The sequence below is a fragment of the Saimiri boliviensis genome, chromosome 14 (genome assembly GCF_048565385.1).
Source record: "Saimiri boliviensis isolate mSaiBol1 chromosome 14, mSaiBol1.pri, whole genome shotgun sequence".
Lineage (NCBI taxonomy): Eukaryota > Metazoa > Chordata > Mammalia > Primates > Cebidae > Saimiri > Saimiri boliviensis.
The window spans coordinates 17,924,984-17,946,423 of record NC_133462.1 but is presented as its reverse complement, the minus strand read 5'-3'; the positions used below and the strand labels follow the sequence as shown (position 1 = coordinate 17,946,423).

Genomic DNA, 21,440 nt, shown 5'->3' with positions numbered 1-21,440 from the left:
CCAGCTACTCAGGAGGCTGAGGCAGGAAAATCTCTTGAATCCGGGAGGCGGAGGTTGTGGTGAGCTGAGATGGTGCCACTGCGCTCCAGCCTGGGCGACAGAGCGAGACTCGGTCTCAAAAAAAAAAAAAAAAAAAAAAAGCAAGATACTTATTAAACAGAAAATGATGGCCAGGCACGGTGGCTCATGCCTGTAATCCCAGCACTTTGGGAGGCCGAGGCGGGTAGATCACGAGGTCAAGAGATCGAGACCATCCTGGTCAACATGGTGAAACCCCGTCTCTACTAAGAATACAAAAATTAGCTGGGCATGGTGGCGCACGCCTGTAGTCCCAGCTACTAGGGAGGCAGAGGCAGGAGAATTGCTTGAACCCAGGAGGCGGAGGTTGCGGTGAGCCGAGATCGCACCATTGCACTCCAGCCTGGGTAACAAGAGCGAAACTCCGTCTCAAAAAAAAAAAAAAAAAAAAAGAAAATGATGTAGTTCCTCAGATGCTGATAGACAGCAAGAAGAAACATAAAGCAAGAAAGATGTGCGTGGGAGGGGCTATGACATTTCCCACAGGTGGTCAGTCAGGGCTGCTCTGTGAAGGTGACGGCGGGTGAAGACGTGAGGGCTCCCACTTCAAGTGGGACCAGCAGCGACAGCAAGTGCAGGGCCCCAGGGTGGGAGAGTCCCTGGTGGGTCTGGAAAGCCGCAAAGCGGGTGCGGCGGAGTGGAGGAGGAGGAGGAGGAAAGTGGGAGGAGGTGAGGTCAGCCAGCCTGGGTGGACCCTGATGAGAAGTCTGGGCTTCTCCTCCGAGGGAAATGGAAGCTGTGGGAGGGCTCTGAGCAAGGGCGTGATGTGACTTTGCAAAATAAAGAAAGGCACAGAGACATAGAGACAGAGAAAAAGAGAAACGGGGGCAGATTGCACATGACACACACAGAAGGAACAGAATTGAAAAAACAAGAAAATGAGACAGAGACAAAGACAGAGGTCAGAGAGCAAAATGTCAGGAAACAGGCACGTTTAGAAAGAGAGATCCACCACCGGGCATGGCTCACGCCTGTAATCCCTGCACTTTGGGAGGCCAAGGTGGGTGGATCATGAGGTTAGGAGTTCAAGACCAGCCTGGCCATGATGGTGAAACCCGTCTCTACTAAAAATACAAAAATTAGCCAGGCATGGTGGCTGGCATCTGTAGTCCCCACTACTCGAGAGGCTGAGGCAGGAGAATTGCTTGAACCCGGGAGGCGGAGGTTGTAGTGAGCCAAGATCGTGCCACTGCACTCCAGCCTGGGTGAAAGAGTGAGACTCTATTCTCAAAAAAAAAAAAAAAAAAAAAGAGAGAGAGAGAGAGAGAGAGACTCAGAGGGGTGATGAGGGAACAACAGACAGGCAGAAGAGACAGAGAGACAGACAGACGAGAGGCCATCAGAGCTCAGGTCTGTGGGATTCACTTCCTCTCTCTGGGCCTCAGTTTCCCTCCTGCAGACTTCTTTTTTTTTTTTTTTTTTTTTTTTTTGAGACGGAGTTTCTCTCTTGTTACCCAGGCTGGAGTGCAATGGCGCGATCTCGGCTCACCGCAACCTCCGCCTCCTGGGTTCAGGCAATTCTCCTGCCTCAGCCTCCTGAGTAGCTGGGATTACAGGAATATGCCACCATGCCCAGCTGATTTTTTGTATTTTTAGTAGAGACGGGGTTTCACCATGTTGACCAGGATGGTCTCGATCTCTTGACCTCGTGATCTACCCGCCTCGGCCTCCCAAAGTGCTGGGATTACAGGCTTGAGCCACCGCGCCCGGCCCTCCTGCGGACTTCTTAATGAAGTCCTTCCTTTTCTAACATTTGAGGTCTAGGGCTGGAAGGAGTTAGAGGCCATATATATGTGTGTATATATACATATATATATATGTGTGTATATATACATATATATGTGTGTATATATATATATATATACATATATATGTGTATATATATATACACATATATATATATATTTTTTATATATATATATAAATATATATATATATTTTTTTTTTTTTTGAGACAGATATTTGCTCTTGTTGCCCAGGCTGGAGTGCAGTGGTACCATCTCGGCTCACTGCAACCTCTGCCTCCCATATTCAAGCGATTCTTCTGCCTCAGCCTCCCAAGTAGCTGGGAGTACAGGCATCTGCCACCAAGCCCAGCTAATTTTTTGTATTTTTAGTAGACAGAGTTTCACCATGTTGGCCAGGCTGGTCTTGAACTCCTGACCTCAGGTGATTCACCCATCTTGGCCTCCCAAAGGGCTCGGATTATAGGTGTGAGCCATTGCACCTGGCCCAGAGGTTATATTAAAAACAAAAAACAAAAACAAAAACCAGGCACAGTGGCTCAAGCCTGTAATCTCAACACTTTGGGATCTCAAAGCAAGAGGATCAGTTGAGCCCAGGAATTTGAAACATGGCCCAGAAAGACAGTTCCCATGAGACACACACACAGAAACAGAAGAGGTGAATTTGGGGGTGGGGGCATGGGGGTGGGAGGGGTGCCTGGGTCCCCTTGTCCTTTCTCTAACCTTGGTAGATGTCCTGGAGAGAACCAGCCCCGCAGAATTCCATGCAGATCCAGAGTTTCTGCAACCTGCAGTGGTTCAAGAATAAGAATAGTAATAGCAGTAATACATTCTTATTTCCAGGAAAGCCCCTGGCTTGCTTCTGTCTTGTTCTAGTTCAGTAAGAACTTTAACGTAACAGCTCTCATCACTCCATTTCTCCTATCTACCAGAGTGAGGTTGTTTCATTCCCATTTTACAGACGAGGAAGTTAAGGCTCAGAGAGGAAATGTGCGTAGGGCAACTCAACTCGAACCTAGGTCTTTGGGTGGGACCCCTCTGCCGTCCCATGCCAACCCAGGAGACAAGGCAGAGATCTCATGGGTTGTGGAGGTTTAGAGGGGATAGAGGGACCCAGGGCACCTGTTCTGGGGAACAGAGGTCATTATTGGGGCATCCAGACTATTAATTTGGGGACCAGGGAATTTAGGACTTTAGATTAAAGGAGCAGAGCATGAAACTGGGGGAACCAGAAGGCAGAATTATGAGAGATTGGTTTCAAGGAGGTTGATTTCAGATTCAGTTATGAAGAGATCAGTTTGGTGTACTCTTGGTCAGAAATGGGAATTCGGGATTGGAGATTAGATTAGAGGCTGCTCTGGTCAGAAAACTGGGACTTAGGAATGGGGATCAGGGTAGGGTTAGACCAGTTAAAAATAGGGGTCCAGGATGGGAGGTTGGGTTATGGTGAGAAATGGAGGTTCAAGGTTAGAACTGAGGGTGTCGAGGCCGGGCGCGGTGGCTAATGCCTGTAATCCCAGCACTTTGGGTGGCCGAGGCAGGTGGATTAGGAGGACAAGAGTTCAAGACCAGGCTGGCCAACATGGTGAAACCCTGCTCTACTAAAAATACACAAATTAGCTGGCTGTGGTGGCAGGTGACTGTAATCCCAGCTACTCAGGAGGCTGAGGCAGAGAACTGCTTGAACCCGGGAGGTGGAGGTTGCGGTGAGCCGAGATGGCGTCACTGCGTTCCAGGCTGGGCAACAGAGCAAGACTTCGTCTCAAAAAAAAACAACAAGAAAGAACTGAGGGTGCCCCCATCAAGAAACAGGGGCCCTGAGTTAGGGGCTGGGCTGGGCACCAGGGTGGGTCTGAGGTTCATCACCAGAGATAACTCCCATGGTAGGCCACGATGTTGGCGTGCCGGCAAGTTTTCAACATGAGGATTTCCTTCTGAAGGGTGGAGACATCGTCGTCTGGAGGGCGGGAGAGAAAAGGCAGCTTGCACAGAGAGAGCTACGGGAGGTGATCCCAGTCTCCCAGGAGGCCAAGCTGGGGACATGGGGAAGGAGCTCCGGGTTCCCTCCTCACCAGGCTCCATCTTCACCATCTTCAGTGCCACCAGGTCCCCCGACACCTTGTCTCGAGCCTTGCAAAGGGGAAGTTGGCAGTCAGGCAGGCTCCATTTGCTGGAATCTCTCCTCAGCATCCCTGAGTCAAGGCCAAGGACTGGGACCCCCCTCTTGCAGCCTCCTCCCTACCGAGGCCTCGCCTTAAAGTCACTGGTTTAAGGGTATTGGGGATGGAGGGGCTTCCTCACCTTAAAGACTTCCCCATATGTGCCGCCACCCAGTCGCTGCAGCAGGTCGTAGTGGTCCCGGGGGTCTCTATTGAAAATGTCAGGGTCCACGAGGTCCATCCCTGGGGGCCGGAGCTGGGCCTGCGCCCAGGGGCCAGCAGGGCCTCAGGGCTCAAGTTCTGGCACCTCCCTCCGTCCCCAGAAGCCCTGCACCCGCCTTGCCTCCGCGGGCTGTGGCCTCCCCCCACCTCACTCTCGCTTCCTGCCCCAGCTGCACTGCAGGGCTGTGCAGCGGGCTCCACCCCCGTCCCCTGGGCTCTGAGAGCCTCTGAGGGGCAGCTCATCTTGGGACCCAAGGGACCATCCTTAACCCCCAAGGCCTGGGGCTGGATGTAAATGTGATGCAAATGATCTTAATCGTAACTTGGGGTGAGGGGTGCCTTGGAACCCCCGCCCCCGTCTCCTAGAATGGCTAAACCTCTGCGGGGTGCTTGAAGGTTTGGCCACAACCTGAAGGCGGCAAGTCTGCATAGGGATGGCTATGCAGTGTTCATGCCTGTTCACCTGGCACATACGTGCACTTAGGTTACCTCCTCTGCAGTGCGCAGGCGTGTAGACGTGCCTATGCCTGGGTATCGGTGTGCACAGTACACACGTGGATGTGCCCAGGGCATATACTTCCACATACATGGCACGTAACTGCATTTTGTACGCCTGCAGTGTACAAAACCTGAACATAATATATATATAATTCATGGCTGTACAGATGGGACGCTCGCCATCAGCTCCAAGACCGGAACCTAATGGAGACCGGGCGCGATCCGGGGAAGTCCAGGAGCCCTCAACCCAGCCCCTGCCCAGCAGAGAACAACAGCTTTGTGGGACCCTCCTCCTCGAGCTGGGGACCAAGGGCCGGGACTTGAAACTGGAGAGCTCAGGATCCGGCACCGGGGGCCCAGGCCTGAGGCAAGAGGGACCTCAGAGGGCATCTCCCTCGTAACTTGGCCATGACCTAAACGGAGGGCTGCGGCGTGCATTCCCGCAGGGCTCGGTGGCTTTATGGCCGCACGCAATACAACGCGCGCCCACGCCGCCAGAGCTCCGGCAGCTTCCCGGAGACTTTGCGCGCGCACGCTCCCGCGCCCCCGGCACTGGAAGTGGGACTGAGACCCGGGAAAAGCTTAGCCCCGCCCCCGCGCCACGAGAGGCGCCTGCGCGCTAGAATACAGTAGGCTTTTTCTCACGCTGTCCGTCCGGCTCGAATGGAGCGAATGCGCACGCGCCAATTGCGCCTGCGACGAAGTCTCATGCTGCCGGAAAGTGTGGCGGCTGCTGCGAGAGTCTTTCCTTTCACTGCCTCCAAGGAGCTGGAACGGCAACAATGACGTCGTTTCCGTTTCCAGCGCCTCTTCCTTTTCCCGTTCTGGAGGACGCCGTGGCAAGCAGGTGTTAGCCTCCAGCCCGGTTGTGGAAGGCGACAGTAGTCATGGCGATGTTTGAGCAGATGAGAGCCAACGTGGGCAAGTTGCTCAAGGGTATCGACAGGTCTGAGCTCGGCTGGAGGGAGCGGGGTGGCCATGCGGGGCGGAGGAGAGGGTTTTCTGGAGACAGCAAGGGGGTGGTCAGGGACCTGGGCTTGCCGCGGGGTGGGGTTTCTCTGTCCTCATGGAGGAGGGGATGCTAAAGAAACGGCACTGAGCTGGGCGCAGTGGTTCACGCCTGTGACTTCAGCACTTTGGGAGGCCAAGGAGGGCGGGTCGCTTGAGCCCGGGAGTTCGAGACCAGCCTGGGCAACATAGCTAGCGAAACCCCCGTCCCTGAAAGAAAGAGAGAGAAAGGGAAAGAGAGAGAGAAGAAGGCATGGAGGGAGGGAGGTACAGCACTGCAAAGGCCTTAAAGCGAGAGAATATTGCCTACAACTCAGTCTCTTTTTTTCTTTTCTTTTCTTTCTTTCTTTTTTTTTTTTTTTTTTTTTTTTGAAACGGCGTCTCGCTCTGTTGCCCAGGCTGGAGTGCAGTGACACAATCTCTCTGCAACCTCCGCCTCCCGGGTTCAAGCTATTCTGCCTCAGCCTCCCGAGTAGCTGGGATTACAGGCGCGCTCCACCACGCCGGGCTAATTTTTGTATATTTAGTAGAGACGGGGTTTCACTATGTTGGTCAGGCTGGTCTCGAGCTGCTGACCTCATGATCTGCCTGCCTCGGCCTCCCAAAGTGCTGGGATTACAGATGTAAGCCACCTCCCCCGCCTAGTGTCTTGAATTGCCTTAAATTACCTTAAGGTTTCCTTCTCTGCTCGGCCTCCTTTGAGTGCCTCTTAATGTCTCCCTTTCTCGGCTCCTCACGTCATTTCATTCACCACGCGTCATTCATTCGCCATGCGTTTACTGAAATAAACTGTGAGTGCTAGGCAATGCTGGGAACAACAGGCGAATCAGACAGCAGCAGATCATGCTTTCTCTGTCTGAGTTCCCATTCCATAAGGGAGACGAACCTGACAACAGACGGTGATAGCCCGGAGAGGTTACAAATGAAATGAGGGAAGCAAAGGCCAGAGTGTTCAGGCAAAAATGGGGGAAATAGGCAGCGAAGTAGGCAGGAGAGAATGGGGCAGGATCAGGGTGGAGACCTGAGCAGGGGAGGAAGGGGTGAGTAGCAAAGATGTTCAGGAGGCCAGGTGTACAGGCTGCAGTGACTGTCTAGCTCAGAGGTTGGGGGGGGCATCCTAGGCAAGACCCAGGGCTCCAGTGGAGTTTAGAACTTAAGCGAGAGGTCCAGGATAAGTTTTATTAGCAATTATACTGGACATAACTCACTACCTGGATGAAGCAAGTGGCCCATGCCAGGTTTAGAGGGGAAGGGAAGGAGGAACACATTCCAGTGGCCCCTTGCTCAATAAAGTGGCTGGCCTCAGCTTCTGTCTCCTCTTTGTTCACTCTTCTTGATTCTGCTTTAGGTACAATCCTGAGAACCTGGCCACCCTGGAGCGCTATGTGGAAACACAGGCCAAGGAAAATGCCTATGATCTGGAAGCCAACCTGGCTGTCCTGAAACTGTAAGTGTCTGGCTCTGTCTTCAGTCCCATGCCAGCAGCTAGCAGGGTGCCACTCCCCGTACAGGGCAAGGGGGTGGCTGGTGGTATCCTGCACAATGCAGTATCTCTTGGCGTGCAAGACTAGGAAGCCAAGGAAGTTGGGAAAGGAAGAGGGATGGTTTTGGGTTTGTTTTTTTTTTTAAGATGGAGTTTCACATTTGTTGCCCAGGTTGGCATGATCTCGGCTTATAGCAACCTCCACTTCCTGGATTTAAGCAGTTCTCCTGCCTCAGGCTCCCGAGTAGCTGGGGTTACAGGCATGCACCACCATGCGCAGCTAATTTTGTATTTTTAGTAGACACAGGGTTTCTCCATGTTGGTCAGGCTGGTCTCGAACTCCTGACCTCAGGTGATCTGCCCGCCTTGTCCTCTCAAAGTTCTAGGGTTACAGGCATGAGCCACTGGTCTGGAGGGATGGTATTTTTAAAAAATCAATTAAAGGGGCCGGGCGCGGTGGCTCAAGCCTGTAATCCCAGCAGTTTGGGAGGCCAAGGCGGGTGGATCATGAGGTCAAGAGATCGAGACCATCCTGGTCAACATAGTGAAACCCCATCTCTACTAAAAATACAAAAAATTAGCTGGGCATGGTGGTGTGTGCCTGTAATCCCAGCTACTCAGGAGGCTGAGGCAGGAGAATTGCCTGAACCCAGGAGGCAGAAGTTGCGGTAAGCCAAGATCGCGCCATTACACTCCAGCCTGAGACTGGAGAATCACTTGAGCCAAAGAGTTTAAGACCAACCATGGCAACATAGCAAGACACAGACTGTATACAAAAAAAAATTTTTAAATTAATGTGGTGGCATGTGGTTGTAGTTCCAGCTACTTGAGAGGCTGAGGTGGGAGGATCACTTAAGCCTGGGAGATCCAGGTGCAGTGAGCCGTGATGCACCACTGCACTCCAGCCTGGGAGACAGAGTGAGGCCCTTCTTTTTCTCAAAAAGGAAAAAAAAATTAAGAATTAGCAGCCCAGGTGACATGGTGAAACCCTGTCTCTACAAAAAAATTAGCTGAGCCTAATGGTGCATGGCTGTAGTCCCAGTTACTTGAGAGGCTGAGGCAGGAGAATTGCTTGAGCTCGGGAGGCAGAGGTTGCAGTGAGCTGAGATCGAGCTACTGTATTCCAGCCTGGTTGACAGAGTGAGACGCCATCTCAAAAATAAATAAAACAGGCCGGGCGCGGTGGCTCAAACCTGTAATCCCAGCACTTTGGGAGGCTGAGGCGGGTGGATCACGAGGTCAAGAGATCGAGACCATCCTGGTCAACATGGTGAAACCCCGTCTCTACTAAAAATACTAAAAATTAGCTGGGCATGGTGGCGTGTGCCTGTAATCCCAGCTACTCAGGAGGCTCAGGCAGGAGAATTGCCTGAACCCAGGAGGCGGAGGTTGCGGTGAGCCGAGATCGCGCCATTGCACTCCAGCGTGGCTAACAAGAGCGAAACTCCGTCTCAAAAAATAAATAAATAAATAAATAAATAAATAAATAAAACAGAACACATGTACAGGCTAATAATACATTAAGCAAACATGTAGTTTAACAAATTAATAAATGAAACCTTACATAATCATTGCTAGCACCACAGGCTCTTTACCCCATATGCTCTGTGCTAACCAACTCCCGGGGCCCTGCATGCTCTCATGGCCTGGCTTTATGTGATGGTTTACCATGCAAACATCTGGGTCAGCTTAGCTCAGGTTTGCCTGCTTTGAACATGATACAGATGGAATGCATACAGCACAAACTCGTTCGTGTCTGACATTTGCCACTCAGCACAGGGTTTGTGAGATCCATGCAGTGGTGGTGGTGTTTTTTTTTGTTTGTTTGTTTGTTTTCTTTTTTTTTTTTGAGACGGAGTTTTGCTCTTGTTACCCAGGCTGGAGTGCAATGGCACGATCTCGGCTCACCGCAACCTCCGCCTCCTGGGTTCAGGCAATTCTCCTGCCTCAGCCTCCCGAGTAGCTGGGATTACAGGCATGCGCCACAATGCCCAGCTAATTTTTTGTATTTTTAGCAGAGACGGGGTCTCACCATGTTGGCCAGGATGGTCTCGATCTCTTGACCTCGTGATCCACCCGCCTCGGCCTCCCAAAGTGCTGGGATTACAGGCTTGAGCCACGGCGCCTGGCCAGTGTTTTTGTGTTTTTTTTTTTTTTTTGGACGGAGTCTTGCTCTGTTGTCAGACTGGAGTGCAGTGGCATGATCTCAGCTCACTGTAATCTCCCGAGGTCCAGCGAGTCTCCTGCCTCAGCCTCCCAAGTAGCTGGGATTACAGATGTGCGCCACCACACTCAGCTAATTTTTGTATTTTTAGTCGAGATGGGGTTTCACCAAGTTGGTCAGCAGGCTGGTCCTGAACTCCTGACCTCCTGATCTGCCCACCTCAGCCTTCCAAAGTGCTGGGATTACAGGTGAGAGAGAGAGAGAGAGACAGACACAGACAGACACACTCCCATCCCCAGGTCTGTTGTCCTGTTTCGCAAGGGAGGAAAGCGTAGCGCCTCAGTTTTCTTTCTCTAGTCCTCAGCCTTTCAGTGCCTCTTAATCTCTCTCTTCTCTGCTCCTCACGTCATAAGTAAGTAGTTTAAGGTCACGCAGCAGGAAGTTTAAACCCAGGCAGTCTGGCTCTGGTTCCGTAACCACTACCCCAGACCGCTGCTGCTGTTTCTCATTAGTGAGTGAATCACTTAGTGTCTACCCCATTGGGTGGCTGTGGGCATTAACTGTCCCTGTTCACGGAGGAGAAAAGTGGGCTCAGGGAGGTGAAAATTACACAGCCAGGAAGCATTGGGATTGGGATTGGAACCCAGGCATGTCCAATTCTCAAACTCTGCTAAAGCAGTGGGCAGCCTGCCTGGCACCTGGTGAGGGTTGGGGACTTAGAGGTTCCACTGTGGCCACATCTCTTGTTCTCTTTCTTAGGTACCAGTTCAACCCAGCCTTCTTTCAGACCACAGTCACCGCCCAGATCCTGCTGAAGGCCCTCACCAATCTGCCACACACCGACTTCACCCTGTGCAAGTGCATGATTGACCAGGCACATGTATCCTTCCTGCCCTGGGCGGGGGTGGGGGTGAACGGAGGGGCCAGAATCAAGGTACGTGAATTCCGGGAGATGGTCTGTGGGTGCATCCACAGACACCACATGCCTGCTCTGCTGGACGGGGCTGGGACACTGTGGTGACTGAGACAGACCTGAGCCCTGCTCTCACAAAGTTGTCACAGCCCAGTGAAGAGACAGACAGTGATAGCCTGGAGTGATCAGGGTTGGGTTAGAAGAGCTAGAGCGGCCGGGCGCAGGGACTCACGCCTCTAATCCCAGTACTTTGAGAGGTTGAGGTGCGTGCATCACTTAGGTCAGGAGTTTGAGACCAGCCTGGCCAACATGGTGAAACCCCATCTCTACTAAGCATACAAAAACTTAGCTGGGCACAGTGGCACATGCCTATAGTCCCAGGTACTTGGGAGGCTGAGGCAGGAGGATCGCTTGAACCTGGGAGGTAGAAGTTACAGTGAGTCGAGACTGCGCAGCTGCACTCCAGCCTGGGCAACAGAGCAAGGCTCCACCTCCGGGAAAAAAAAAAAAAAGAAGAGCTAGAGCAGGCATTTGACCATTTGGGCTGGGGAATATGTGGACATGCACACAACCATCTGGATTTACATTTCTATAGAGAAGTACCTGGAAAGGTACTGAAGAATGGGACTGTTACCTCCTAGGAAGGATGGCTGTGAGACGGGAGGGAAGACCTTCCTTGCCATTGTTCACTCTTCTGTGTTTTTAACTAGAAACAATGAATCAGGGCCTCCTGGAGGAGGGAACATCTAAAACATAAGGAGTTAGGTGAAGGATAGACGAAGGTGGTCCAAGCAGAGAGGACACTCATGGGCTAAAGGAAGCAGAGCTTGGCGCTGTCTTGCAGAAATAGAGGAAGCTTGACACAGGAATGATGCAGGGTTTGTTTTGTTTTGTTTTTGAGATGGAGTCTCGCTCTTGTTTCCCAGGCTGGAGTACAGTGGTGCAATCTTGGCTCACTGCAACCTCCACCTGCCAGGTTCAAGCTATTCCCCTGCCTCAGCCTCCTGAGCAGCTGGGACCACAGGTGTGCGCCACCACACCCAGCTAATGTTTGTAGTTTTAGTAGAGACAGGGTTTTCCCATGTTGGCCAGGCCGGTCTTGAACTCCTGACCTCAGGTGATCCACCCACCTCAGCCTCCCAAAGTGGCACAGTCTCGGCTCACTGCAACCTCCACCTCCTGGGTTCAAGCTATTCTCCTGCCTCAGCCTCCTGAGCAGCTGGGACCACAGGAGCGTGCCACCATGCCCAGCTAATTTTCATATTCTTAGTAGAGACGGTTTCGCCATGTTGGCCAGGCTGGTCTTGATGTCTTGACCTCGTGACCTGCCTGCGTCAGCCTCCCAAAGTGCTGGATTACTGGCATGAGCCACTGTACCTGGCTTTTTAAAATTATTTAATTTTTTTTTTTTGAGATGGAATCTCGTTCTGTAGCCCAGTCTGGAGTCAGTGGTACGTTCTTTTTTTTTTTTTTTTTTTTTGAGACAGAGTTTTGCTCTTGTTACCCAGGCTGGAGTGCAATGGCGTGATCTTGGCTCACCGCAACCTCCGCCTCCTGGGCTCAGGCAATTCTCCTGCCTCAGCCTCCTGAGTAGCTGGGATTACAGGCACGTGCCACCACGCCCAGCTAGTTTTTTGTATTTTTAGTAGAGACGGGGTTTCACTATGTTGACCAGGATGGTCTCAATCTCTCGACCTCGTGATCCACCCGCCTCGGCCTCCCAAAGTGCTGGGATTACAGGCTTGTGCCACCGCGCCCGGCCAGTGGTACGTTCTTGGCTCACTGCAACCTCTGCCTCCAAGTCAGTCTCCTGCCTCAGCCTCCTGAGTAGCTGGGATTACAGGCACGCACCACCACACCCAGCAGATGTTTGTATTTTTAGTAGGGACAGGGTTTCACCGTGTTGGCCAGGCTGGTCTTGAACTCCTGACCTCAAGTGATTCACCCACCTCAGCCTCCCAAAGTGCTGGGATTACAGGCATGAGCCACCAGGCCAGGGACATCATTTCTCATCTTTTGTCATTACAAGCACTCCTGCTGCCAAACCCTTTCTCCCTCACATACCTCAGGAGAAATCTGCTGGCTTCCTTTCCCAGCTCTTTTTTTCGGCTGAACCTTTGGAAGAAAGCAGCCAGAAGAAGATCGCTGGGGAGTGGTGATCTGGGGCCCAGCCTTGGGCTCCGAGGCCAGTTTTCCTTAATGCTTCCTCCTCCCAGCAAGAAGAACGGCCAATCCGGCAGATTTTGTACCTCGGGGACCTGCTGGAGACCTGCCACTTCCAGACCTTCTGGGTAACTTCCCTGGGGTCCGGGGGCAGGGGAGATGGCAGGGCCGTGTAGAGCTGAAGGCTAAAAGGAACGACTGTGCGCGTTGACTGGCTTCCTGTTTGATGGTGGGCCTGGTGCTCTGCACTTGTGATTTTCTGGAATCACCATCCTCTCGCACAGTGGGTACTCACAGGTCATCGCTGTGCCCACAGGCTGCAGCCGGCCCTTTCCCCTCTCTCCTGTCTTTCCATTGGGCCCTCTAGTACCCGCCGTTGATCAGAAGTTCCCCAGTGGCTGGGTGTAGCATCTTGCCTGTTCTTGTGGAGGCCGAGGCGGGAGGATCACTTGAGGCCAGGAGTTCCAGACCAGCCTGAGCAACATAGTGAGACCTCATCTCTACAAAATTGAAAGTTAATTGAGTGTGGTGATATGTGCCTATATTCCCAGCTTCCCAGGAGGCTAAGGTGGGAGGATCACTTGAGCCTGGGAGCGAGCCGTGATCGCACCACTGCACTCCAGCCTGGGCAACAGAGCGAGACCCTATCTCAAGAAAGAAAGAAATTCTCTGTCTCTTCTGCCTGTCTGACGTGCTCTGCCTTTCTTGTTGTAACTGGAACCTGGCCCCCGACTTCTGCAGACTCCTGAGTAGGAGGCTAGATCACCTCATGCTCCTGTCCCTTTTGAAACCCCCAGTCCTTTTTGTTGTTTTTTCTTTGTTCTTTGGTTGTTTTGAGACAGAGTCTCACTCTGTTGCCCAGGCTGGAGTTCAGTGGCGCGATCTTGGCTCACTGCAACCACCATCTCTCAGGTTCAAGCAGTTCTCCTGCCTCAGCCTCCCAAGTGGCTAGGATTACAGGGGCGGGCCGTTATGCCCAGCTAATTTTTGTATTTTTAGTAGAGACGGGATTTCACCATGTTGGCCAGGCTGGTCTTCAACTCCTGACCTCAGGTAATCTACCTGCCTCAGCCTTCCAAAGTGCTGGGATTACAGCTGAGAGCCACTGTGCTGGCCTGAATTTTTTTTTAGTAGGGACGGGGTTTCACTATGTTGGCCAGGCTGGTCTGGAACTCCTGACCTCAGGTGATCTACCCCCCTTGGCCTTTGAAACTGCTGCGATTACAGGCATGAGCCACCGTGTCCGGCCAGAAACCCCATCTTAAAGTGCACATGTCATCACTTCCTGCCCCACTTTGTTGGTATCAGACCCTTGGATGACTGGTTTTTGTTTCTTGATGAATTCAGCTCCCTCTCACTGATGCTCTGTACCACTCCCACCCTAATTCCTAGATGATTAGAAAGTCACACAGAGGATCCTTTGACCACCCAAACCTCTGGGTTCCTTGATCTCTTGGCCAGCTATCTTGTGCTACATCTGACCTCAGCCCTTCTGTTTCAGTCAGACCCTGGGCCAGTTCTCTGCACATTGGGCCTCTGAGGTATTTTTTTTTTTCTTTTTTCTTTTCCTTTTTTTTTTTTTTTTTTTTGAGATGAAGTGTTACTCTGTCGCCCAGGCTGGAATGCAGTGGCGCGATCTCAGCCCACTGCCACCTCAGCTTCCAGGGTTCAAGCAATTCTCTGCCTCAGCCTCCCCAGTAGCTGGGATTACAGGTGCCCATCACCATGCCTGGCTAATTATTATTATTATTATTATTATTATTTGTATTTGTATTTTTAGTAGAGACGGGGTTGGTCTTGAACTCCTGACCTCGTGATCTACCTACCTTGGCCTCCCAAAGTGTTGGAGTTACAGGCATGAGCCACTGTGCCCAGCGTATTTTCTTTTCCTTTTTGTTTATTTATTTTATTTTATTTTTTGAGACAAATTCTCACTCTGTTGTCCAGGTTGGAGTGCAGTGGCGCAATCTCAACTCACTGCAACCTCCGCCTCCCGGGTTCAAGCGATTTTCCTGTCTCAGCCTCCCGAGTAGCTGGGACTACAGGCACGCGCCACCACGCTCGGCTCATTTTTGTCCTTTTAGTAGAGGTGGGATTTCACCACGTTGACCAGGCTGGTCTTGAACTCCTAACTTCAAGTGATCTGCCGACCTTGACCTCCCAAAGTTCTGGGATACATGCATGAGTCATCACTCCTGGCCTTCTGATGCATTTTTAAAAATTGATACTGATACTTGGGCCCTGCCCTCACAGAGTCTGATGTAACTGGTTCAGTGTAGCCTAGGCCTTGGGATTTAAAAAAGTTATCCTGGGTGATGTGGACATCTGGCCAATGTTGGGAGCCATTGCCCTCACCAGTAATGGCTCCCCTCCTCTCCCTGTGAGTCTCCAGCATATTCACTCTGCCCACTTCGTTCTAGCTTCTCAACTCACCACCGTGGCATCTCCATCCCCCCATTCTTGGGCCTGACCTGTAGCTCCAGCCCTCTTTCTTTGCGGGTTCCTCCATTCTTCTTCCTTCTCTTACATCGCATGTGTCTCCCCCATCCCCAGCTGCGGCTGAGCTCTTCCTTCCCCAACTCTGGACATTTCCTCATGCTTTCTTCTCACCTCCCTTTCTTCTCACCTCAACTTATGATCTGGTCTTTTGTCTTGGGAGAAAATAGAAGCAGCCACCTCAGAAATCGCACCTGTTCCCATTCCACACTCTGACATTTTATGTGCAGCTGACTGCATACCTTTTTTTTTTTTTTTTTTTTTGGAGACAGGGTCTCACTCTGTCGCCCAGGCCACAGTGCAGTGACACAAACACAGCTCACTGCAGCTTCAACCTCCAAGGCCAAAGTGATCAAGTGATCCTCCCACTTCAGCCTCCTCAGTAGATGGGATTGCAGGTGCACACCACCACGCCTGACTAATACTTGTAGTTTTAGTGGAGGTGGGGATCTCGCCACATTGATCAGGCTGGTCTCGAACTTCTGGCCTCAAGTGATCCTCCTGCTTCAGCCTCCCAAAGTGCTAGGATTACAGGTTGAGCCACCACCCCCAGCCGCAGATCTGGATTTTGCCCACCTCACTGGCTGTACCTTCTTGGCATCCCTGTGGGTTCCTCATTTCCCTCCCTTCTGTTAGAGGGAACCTGTGCCATGGAGCTGATATTTGAGCAGAAACCTGAAGGAGGAGGGTGGTAGCCATGGAGGAGGAGAATTCCACACACAGGAACAGCCAGTGCAAAGGACCTGATGTGGGTGGGTGCCTGGCAGGTTTGGGGAGCAGTGGGGAGGCCCCTGTGGCTGGAGCAGGGTGAGTGAGGAGTGGGTGGGTGGAGGTGAGGGCACAGAGGTGACAGACAGATTCTGTGTGGCCTCATGGGCTATGGTAAGAAGATTAGCCTTTTCTCTGAGTGAGACAGAAGCAAGGGGAGGTGTCTGAATACACTGAGCCAGTATGTGTCTGTCTCCCTTCTCAGGGATGTGGTTTCTGCCTGCCAGGTTCAAGCCTCACCTCCAGAATTTGGGCAAATTACCTAAATGCCCTGGTTTCCTCATCTCTAAAATGGATGTAACTTACATCACAGAGTTGTGCTCAGATGAATGGCTACCATGTGGGGTCAATGCTCAAATGGTAGCTGCTTTTTTTTTCTCTCTCTTTTGAGACTGAGTATGGCTCTGCCACCCAGGCTAGAGTGCAATAATATGATCCTGGCTTAATGCAGCCTCTGCCTCCCAGGTTCAAGCAGTGCTCCTGCCTCATCTTCCCAAGTAGCTGGGATTACAGATTACAGGCACCCACCACCATGCTTGGCTAATTCCTGTGTTTTTAGTAGAGATGGGGTTTCACCATGTTGGCCAAGATGGTCTCGAACTCCGTACCTCAAGTGATCCACCCACCTCAGCCTCCCAAAGTGCTGGGATTACAGGCATGAGTCACCATGCCTGGCCTGATAGCTGCTATTCTTGTTAACATTACGGATGTGAACATTGTTGATATATAAGATTACCATTGTAGGCTGGGAGTGGTGGCTCATGCCTGTAATCCCAAAACTTTGGGAGGCCAACGTGGGCAGATCACTTGAGCCCAGGAGTTTGAGACCAGCTTGGGCAATACAGTGAGTCCTCGTCTCTGTCACACAGCAGCAAAAAATCCCAGCACTTTGGGAGGCTGAGGCAGGAAGATCACCTGAGTCCAGAAATTCAAGACCAGCCTGGGCATCGTAGTGAGACCCCATCTTTATATATAAGTAAAAATAAAAGCAAGTAATTTAAAAGGATAAACATTATGAACATCAATTCCCGTTACAGCAAGCCCTGGATGAAAACATGGACCTCTTGGAAGGTATAACTGGCTTCGAAGACTCTGTTCGAAAGTGTGAGTCCCTCTCTGAGCCTGGGCTCTGCAAGGCGAAGGGGTGAGGGAGTGGCAGCCAGGTCCAGGGAGACAGCTCCTCACCATTTTTGTCTCTGACCTCCACAGTCATCTGCCATGTCGTGGGTATCACTTACCAGCACATCGACCGTTGGCTGCTAGCCGAGATGCTCGGGGATCTATCGGGTAATGCCCTCTGGGTCCTTGTGCACATCTGGGAGGTTGCGGGTGGCTAGGGCAGTGGACCTCAGTCACTTCCAACGGGCCTGTCCGGGTCTCATCAGGTCAGTATGGAAGGCCCAGTCCAGGGAGGAAATAAGAACTTGGTATAAGACAGACCCTGCCTTGAGGGAGATCCTATGCCATTTGCTCATTTATTCTGCATTAATAGAGTGCCTCCTGTGTACCAGCAAGGGTCTCACCGCATTGGTCAGGCTGGTCTTGAACTCCTGAACTCAAGTGATCCGCTCACCTTGGCCTCCAGAAGTGGTGGGATTACAGGCATGAGCCACCACGCCTGGCCAAGCGGAAGCTTGACTATTATCGGACATGTCATACATTTTACTAAGTGCTTTATATCAGGTGGTTGTTTTACGTACTTATAAGTGAAAGGAAATTCAAGGATGTGAACATGACTTAGAATTGCATATAAAGACCAGTACATGAACCTGTACCAAAACGATAATCATTGCACAGAAAAATGTATCAGGTAACTGAACAACAGGCAGTTGTCTTTTTTTTTTCTTTTCCTTATAGAGATGGGGGTCTCACTTTGTTTCCCAGGCTGATCTCAAACTCCTGGGCTCAAGAGATCCTCCCACCTCAGCCTCCCAAAGTGCTGGGATTACTGGCGTGAGCCACCGCACCCAGCCCCTGGCTGGCATATCTTCTAAGGGCAAAAAAAGTGTATTGTTAGTAGTAAAGGTCATGTCATAATCTGCAACTGTTTCACATAGGTTGTGGGAAAAGGTAGATAAATATGCTGCTCTTGCTAGGTACCAAGATTTGTCCAGGGAGAAAAAAAGAGAGGCATAGAAAATAAAATAAATTGACCAGGCACAGTGGCTCACACCTGAAATCCCAGCACGTTGGGAGGCCAAGGCAGCCGAGTCACCGGAAGTTGGGAGTTCTAGACCAGTCTGACCAACATGGAGAAAACCCGTCTCTACTGAAAATACAAAATTAGCTGGGCATGGTGGCAAATGCCTGTAATCCCAGCTGCTTGGGAGGCTGAGACGGGGGAATTGCTTGAACCCAGGAGGCGGAGGTTGCAGTAAGCTGAGATGACGCCGTTGCACTCCAGCCTGGGCAACAAGTGCGACACTCTGTCTCAAAAAAAGAAATTAAGGCAGAAGCCCCAGGATGATGAGGCTGAGGGAACTCAAAGGCTCCCTCTGGCTGCCATTCAGAGAATGAACCGTGGGAGGGCAGGGGCAGAAGCCAGGAGACCAGGCCAGCTGCTGGTGTCCAGGAGATATGCGGTGGGGGGGGGGGGGTGGCTGCCCTGGCCTCCTGAGCCATGACCCTGTTGCCTCCCAGCCCCCTGGAACTGTGGGATTAGGCTGACGGAAGCCCCTCGATACCCCTGTCACCTGCAGACAGCCAGCTAAAGGTGTGGATGAGCAAATATGGCTGGAGCGCTGACGAGTCAGGGCAGATCTTCATCTGCAGCCAGGAAGAGAGCATTAAACCCAAAAACATCGTGGAGAAGATTGACTTCGACAGTGAGTGGTAGCCCACGGCCTTGGGGCTTGGGACTAAGGGGGTGTCCTCAAGGGAGGCCAGGACGGGCCCCGAGGACCTGGGTGGATCTGCGCATGTTCAGGCTGGCAAGTCTGGGCCTGCCAGACTCCATTCACCGTGTGTCTCAGGGCTCACACCCAGGGAGGAGTGGCGGGGAGCTAGGTGTCCTTCCCTGGAATTTCTAGGCCCTGTGTCCTGCCCCATAGCTCTCCGCAAGACTTCCTGGGGCCCAGCGGGGCTTCACAGGAGTCTCTGCACCCTTACTCGTCCCTGAGGCCTATCCAGTTGGCCCACTTTAATTCTTGGGGTGTCCGGGCCTCATATGCAGACATCGAGTCGGGTCAACAGTAGGAATCTTGATTCTCGACTTTGGGTGATTTCACATCTGTGTGCTTCAGTTTTCTCATGTAAAAAGTGGGGACAACTGCAGCAGTAACTAGGATAAACATGGTGTAGGTCCTGTCTCTTACGTCATTTGATCCTCACTTCAGCACGATAAGGTAGATGCCCTTCTTGTAAGTTGCTAAACCTACCTCGTAGAATCACGAGCGTGAATGCACGTATAACGCTTAGCAAAGAGCCAGTCATACAGTTCCTTAAATGTTCATTGTGATGTAACTAACACAGGCTCAGCTGCTTGCTCAACTGGAGAGAGTGCAGTGGTTACTCCAACCATAGGGGCTGCATCACTGCCGCTCCTCATGGCACCCAGCAGATGTCCTGGAGCCAGGGAGCATGTCACGGGCAGGCTGCTCCCTTCATCCCAGGTCCCCCCCCACCTTGAGTGTGAGTCAGGTGTTTTTTTGTTGTTGTTGTTTTGTTTTTTTTTTGTTTTTTTTTTTGAGACGGAGTTTTGCTCTTGTTACCCAGGCTGGAGTGCAACGGCGTGATCTCGGCTCACCGCAGCCTCCGCCTCCTGGGTTCAGGCAATTCTCCTGCCTCAGCCTCCTGAGTAGCTGGGATTACAGGCACGCGCCACCATGCCCAGCTAATTTTTTGTATTTTTAGTAGAGACGGGGTTTCACCATGTTGACCAGGATGGTCTCAATCTCTTGACCTCGTGATCCACCCGCCTCGGCCTCCCAAAGTGCTGGGATTACAGGCTTGAGCCACCGCGCCTGGCTAGTCAGGTGTTTTAAAGGTGCATTTGGGCCGGGCATGGTGGCTCACGCCTGTAATCCCAGCATTTTGGGAGGCCATAGTGGGTGGATCACGACGTCAGCAGTTCCAGAACAGCCTGGCCAATATGGGAACCCCATCCCTTTAAAAAAAAAAAAAAAAAAAAAAAAAGGTGCATTTGGTACAACATGGCTTCTTAACACAAATGAGCTAATTTTATACTTAACTGGGGAACAGCATTGAGCAGGCAGCCACCTGCGCTTGTGGCCTGTGGCATCTCAGCTGTAAATGCCATGTAACTGCTTAGTGAGAACTCCAGCAAAAGATTCTGTAGTGAGGAAAGGGCCTCCTTTCTTCTCCCCTTTGGTATCTGTCACCCCAGCCCACCTTTCTGACCTTTTAGGTCACGCGTGGGGAGGGCAGTGCTGAGTCAGCAAGGAAGAGGAGGAGGAAGGTATGAATAGGATGTAGGAGCCCAGCCCTGCGGTGGAGCCCAGGCTCCTCCTGGGGGATGTAGACGGGAGCGTTCTTTCTGACTCAGTCCTGGCTCCATTGCTTTGTGTCCTGGGTCCAGCAGAATAGGTTTAAAATACTCAGAGGCTGAGACAGGAGAATCACTTGAACCCAGAAGGTGGAGGTTGCAGTGAGCTGGCATCGCTCCACTGTACTCCAGCCTAGGCAACAGAGTGAGACTCCATCCTGCAAATAGTACATAGTAAATATTATCATAGAGGTAATTACAAACAACACTTACTTAGCACTTTGTTCTAAGCACCTCATTTAGTTCTCCAATCCTATAGGGCAGGTGCTCCTTAAAGATAGGAAGGTGATGCTCAGAGATGTTCAGTAACTTGCCTAAGTGATCCAGCTGTTAATTGGCAGAGCTGAAATTTGAACCTAGCCCTCCTTGCTCCAGAGTCCATGTTTTTAAAATATTGCACCAAACTGCCTTTGTGATGGTAAATGGGGCCTGGAAGGAGTTTGTGGTCTGCCCCTAAAGAATTGTGGGTGCCGTAGCAGGTAGCTGGAGGTTTGTCTCCTGCCCTTCTCACCTTCACTCTGGTCTCTCCTTCCCTACAGGTGTGTCCAGCATCATGGCCTCCTCCCAGTAACCTCAGGTGTTTAATAAAGATGTGTTGACTCAGCCCTACTGTCTCCTCCCTGGCTTCCTGCCTCTACCCCTTGCCCACCAGACGGAGCCCAGGAGCAGGCCTCAGGTCTGGCTGGGCCCCTACCCCACCACACCCCCTTGGTGGGGTTTCCGCCTCCTTTTTCCCCTCTTCCACTTCCTCCCTTGCCCCACCCTGCCTCCCTGACTCTTTAGGTCATGGGTGGGGAGGTCAGCATTGAGTCAGCAAGGAAGGAGTATGAATGGGATTTGGCAGCGCAGCCCCCTGGTGGAGGCTGAGCTCCTCTGGGAGGCCTGAAGGCGAGGGTTCCCTCTGTCAGGATCCTGGCTCTCTTGTTTTGTGGGGTCAAGGGATTCCGCATCTCTAATTCTCAGCTTCTTCATCTGCAGGAGGGGAAGAATAATGCACCCTTCTGAAACCTGTGAGGGTTCCACCAGCCCTCACCAGTAAAGGTATGAGAGCCGGGCCTGCCCTGTCATTGCTCTTAGAAAAAATACAGAATACATGCCTGTAAATCTGAGCACTTTGGGAGGCCAAAGCAGGAGGATTGCTTGAGTCCTGGAGTTTGAAACCAGCCTGGGCAACATAGCAAGACCCTGTCTCTAAAAAAAACTTTTTTTTTTTGAAGCAGAGTCTAAGTTGCCCGAGCT

General features: G+C 51.7%; 2 protein-coding genes across 3 annotated transcripts in view; one reads left to right on the top strand and one right to left on the bottom strand.

Annotated features, from left to right (window-relative positions):
- MAP4K1 (mitogen-activated protein kinase kinase kinase kinase 1) overlaps positions 1 to 4,808 on the bottom strand; it is a 28,092-nt gene extending 23,284 nt beyond the window's left edge. The window contains exons 1-4 of the mRNA XM_003937449.3: positions 4,125 to 4,808; positions 3,896 to 3,953; positions 3,690 to 3,780; positions 2,547 to 2,611 (exon numbers count right to left, since the gene is read on the bottom strand). Coding sequence (XP_003937498.1) covers positions 2,547 to 2,611; positions 3,690 to 3,780; positions 3,896 to 3,953; positions 4,125 to 4,223 — 313 coding nt within the window. The 5' untranslated portion in view covers positions 4,224 to 4,808. The remainder of the gene's footprint in view (positions 1 to 2,546; positions 2,612 to 3,689; positions 3,781 to 3,895; positions 3,954 to 4,124) is intronic.
- Positions 4,809 to 5,414: 606 nt separating this feature from the next.
- EIF3K (eukaryotic translation initiation factor 3 subunit K) lies at positions 5,415 to 20,850 on the top strand. Of its 2 annotated transcripts, XM_003937450.3 has the most exons (8): positions 5,423 to 5,648; positions 7,059 to 7,157; positions 10,117 to 10,237; positions 12,487 to 12,561; positions 16,735 to 16,801; positions 16,907 to 16,984; positions 18,397 to 18,522; positions 20,741 to 20,850. In XM_003937450.3, exons 1-8 carry the CDS (start codon positions 5,590 to 5,592, stop codon positions 20,770 to 20,772), a joined length of 657 nt encoding a protein of 218 aa, XP_003937499.1. In that variant the 5' UTR covers positions 5,423 to 5,589; the 3' UTR covers positions 20,773 to 20,850. The 2 variants fall into 2 exon arrangements, with proteins under 2 accessions (XP_074242497.1, XP_003937499.1); XM_074386396.1 differs by lacking the exon at positions 12,487 to 12,561 and having other exon boundaries at positions 5,415 to 5,648; positions 10,117 to 10,291.
- The last annotated feature ends 590 nt before the right edge of the window (positions 20,851 to 21,440 follow it).

What these genes read in the sequence shown, in the direction of transcription:
- EIF3K (XM_003937450.3), top strand. Translation starts at nt 5,590, where the DNA reads ATGGCGATGTTTGAGCAGATGAGAGCCAACGTGGGCAAGTTGCTCAAG. An exon ending in TTGCTCAAGGGTATCGACAG is followed by an intron (nt 5,649 to 7,058) that starts GTCTGAGCTCGG and finishes ATTCTGCTTTAG; the next exon opens with GTACAATCCTGAGAACCTGG. An exon ending in AACCTGGCTGTCCTGAAACT is followed by an intron (nt 7,158 to 10,116) that starts GTAAGTGTCTGG and finishes TCTCTTTCTTAG; the next exon opens with GTACCAGTTCAACCCAGCCT.